Source organism: Lupinus angustifolius, unplaced genomic scaffold (assembly GCF_001865875.1).
Source record: "Lupinus angustifolius cultivar Tanjil unplaced genomic scaffold, LupAngTanjil_v1.0 Scaffold_116_14, whole genome shotgun sequence".
Lineage (NCBI taxonomy): Eukaryota > Viridiplantae > Streptophyta > Magnoliopsida > Fabales > Fabaceae > Lupinus > Lupinus angustifolius.
This window is the reverse complement of record NW_017724973.1, coordinates 39,130-40,691: the sequence shown is the minus strand read 5'-3', so window position 1 is coordinate 40,691 and position 1,562 is coordinate 39,130. Positions and strand designations below refer to the sequence as shown.

The 1,562-nt window shown below is 32.6% G+C and overlaps 1 protein-coding gene across 1 annotated transcript; it reads left to right on the top strand.

Moving 5' to 3' along the window:
• Positions 1-614: 614 nt before the first annotated feature.
• On the top strand, positions 615-1,220 carry LOC109339857. The gene has a single exon (XM_019577385.1). The coding sequence runs from the start codon at positions 615-617 to the stop codon at positions 1,218-1,220; it is 606 nt and encodes a 201-aa protein (XP_019432930.1).
• The last annotated feature ends 342 nt before the right edge of the window (positions 1,221-1,562 follow it).

Here is a 1,562-nt window from a genome sequence, read left to right as displayed (position 1 = left end):
TGTTATTCAATATATTTTGATATGGGACACCTAATGTCATATGATGTTAGTTGAATGATTATTGGGTATAATTAAATCCTTGTAGGATTAATGATTAATCACGAGATAATCCATCAACTCATGGTAATGAGTTTGAGCTCTATAAAAATAAAGATACATTTTTAAGAGCATGTTAATTATTTAAGAGCATGTTAATTATTTAATTTCAAGAGACGATCTGACTACCAGGGGACTTGTGATTAAGAAGATTAACAAAGTATGTGATACCAATCAATAAAATTAATTTTATGACTAATCGCCTAGACTACCTAGGGAGTGTAAAGATTAATTCATTTATACTCGTAGAAATGACCTGATTAACAGATAGCTATTTGTTATTTATTATTTTGAATAAAATTGTATTTGATACATTTGTCTTAAAATGTGCATTAGAAATGACTTGACAACCAAATATTTGTTCACGATTTTAAAGACATTTATTTTATATTTCCACTAGAAGAAATATTTATTTCTTAAATTGCTATTGTAGTAAGTGAGAGTATTTTATTTGTGATATATCTCTTTACATTAATATGTTCTCACATATTTGTTTAATTGTGTAGTGATATCTCGACATGTATTCTTTGTCACTGCGTTCGATCACTGATGGAAAGTTGGTCGGTGACAACTTTCATGATTGGTACCGAACTCTGAGAATTGTTCTCATGGACAAAAAGCTTATTGATATGATCGATAAGCCTCCTATGACTGAACCAATCAATAATGATGATGTTGATACAATCGGTGTTTATAAGAAGTACTTAGAGGACCTCATGAGTACAAAATGTCTCATTTTAGCATCAATGAGTTATGAACTCCAGAGGCAGCATGAGGACATGGACCCAACTGAAATCATTGTACATCTTAAGAAGATGTGTGGTGCACAGAGTATGACAACTAGATATCAGTTGTCTAAGACTCTATTTAGGTCCATGTTGAATGTGAATGCTCATGTAGGACCTCATGTTCTAAAGATGATTAGTCTTTTGGAACAACTTGAGAAGTTGGGCTGCAAACTTGGGAAGGAGTTATCCCAAGATTTGATTCTACAGTCACTCCCAGACTCATTCTCACTATTCATTGTTAATTTTAACATGAATAAGATGGATCGTGACTTGCATGAGATGCTGCATATGTTAATTGATTATCAGAATCAGATTGACTCTGGAAAGAACCAATGATCTGTCTTGGTAGTTGGAAAGTCCAACAAGAAAAAGGGCAAATGGAATAATAACTCCAGAAAGAATCCTTTTGCCCCCAAAGGTGGTGTGACTAAACCTAGGGAAAAGAAAGGCAATGTTTCTTCTGTAAGGAGAAGGGACACTAGAAGAGGAATTGCCGTAAATATCTTGATTCTTTGAAAGAAAAGAAACAAGGTAAGTCATTAATGAAAAATGTTTTCATGATTTCCTTAACTGTTATAGATTCTTCAATATGGGTATTAGATACTAGTAGTAGTTTTAATATCTGCAATTTGTTGTAGGGACTACAAATAACTATGGTTGAAGAAGGGAGAAATAAAT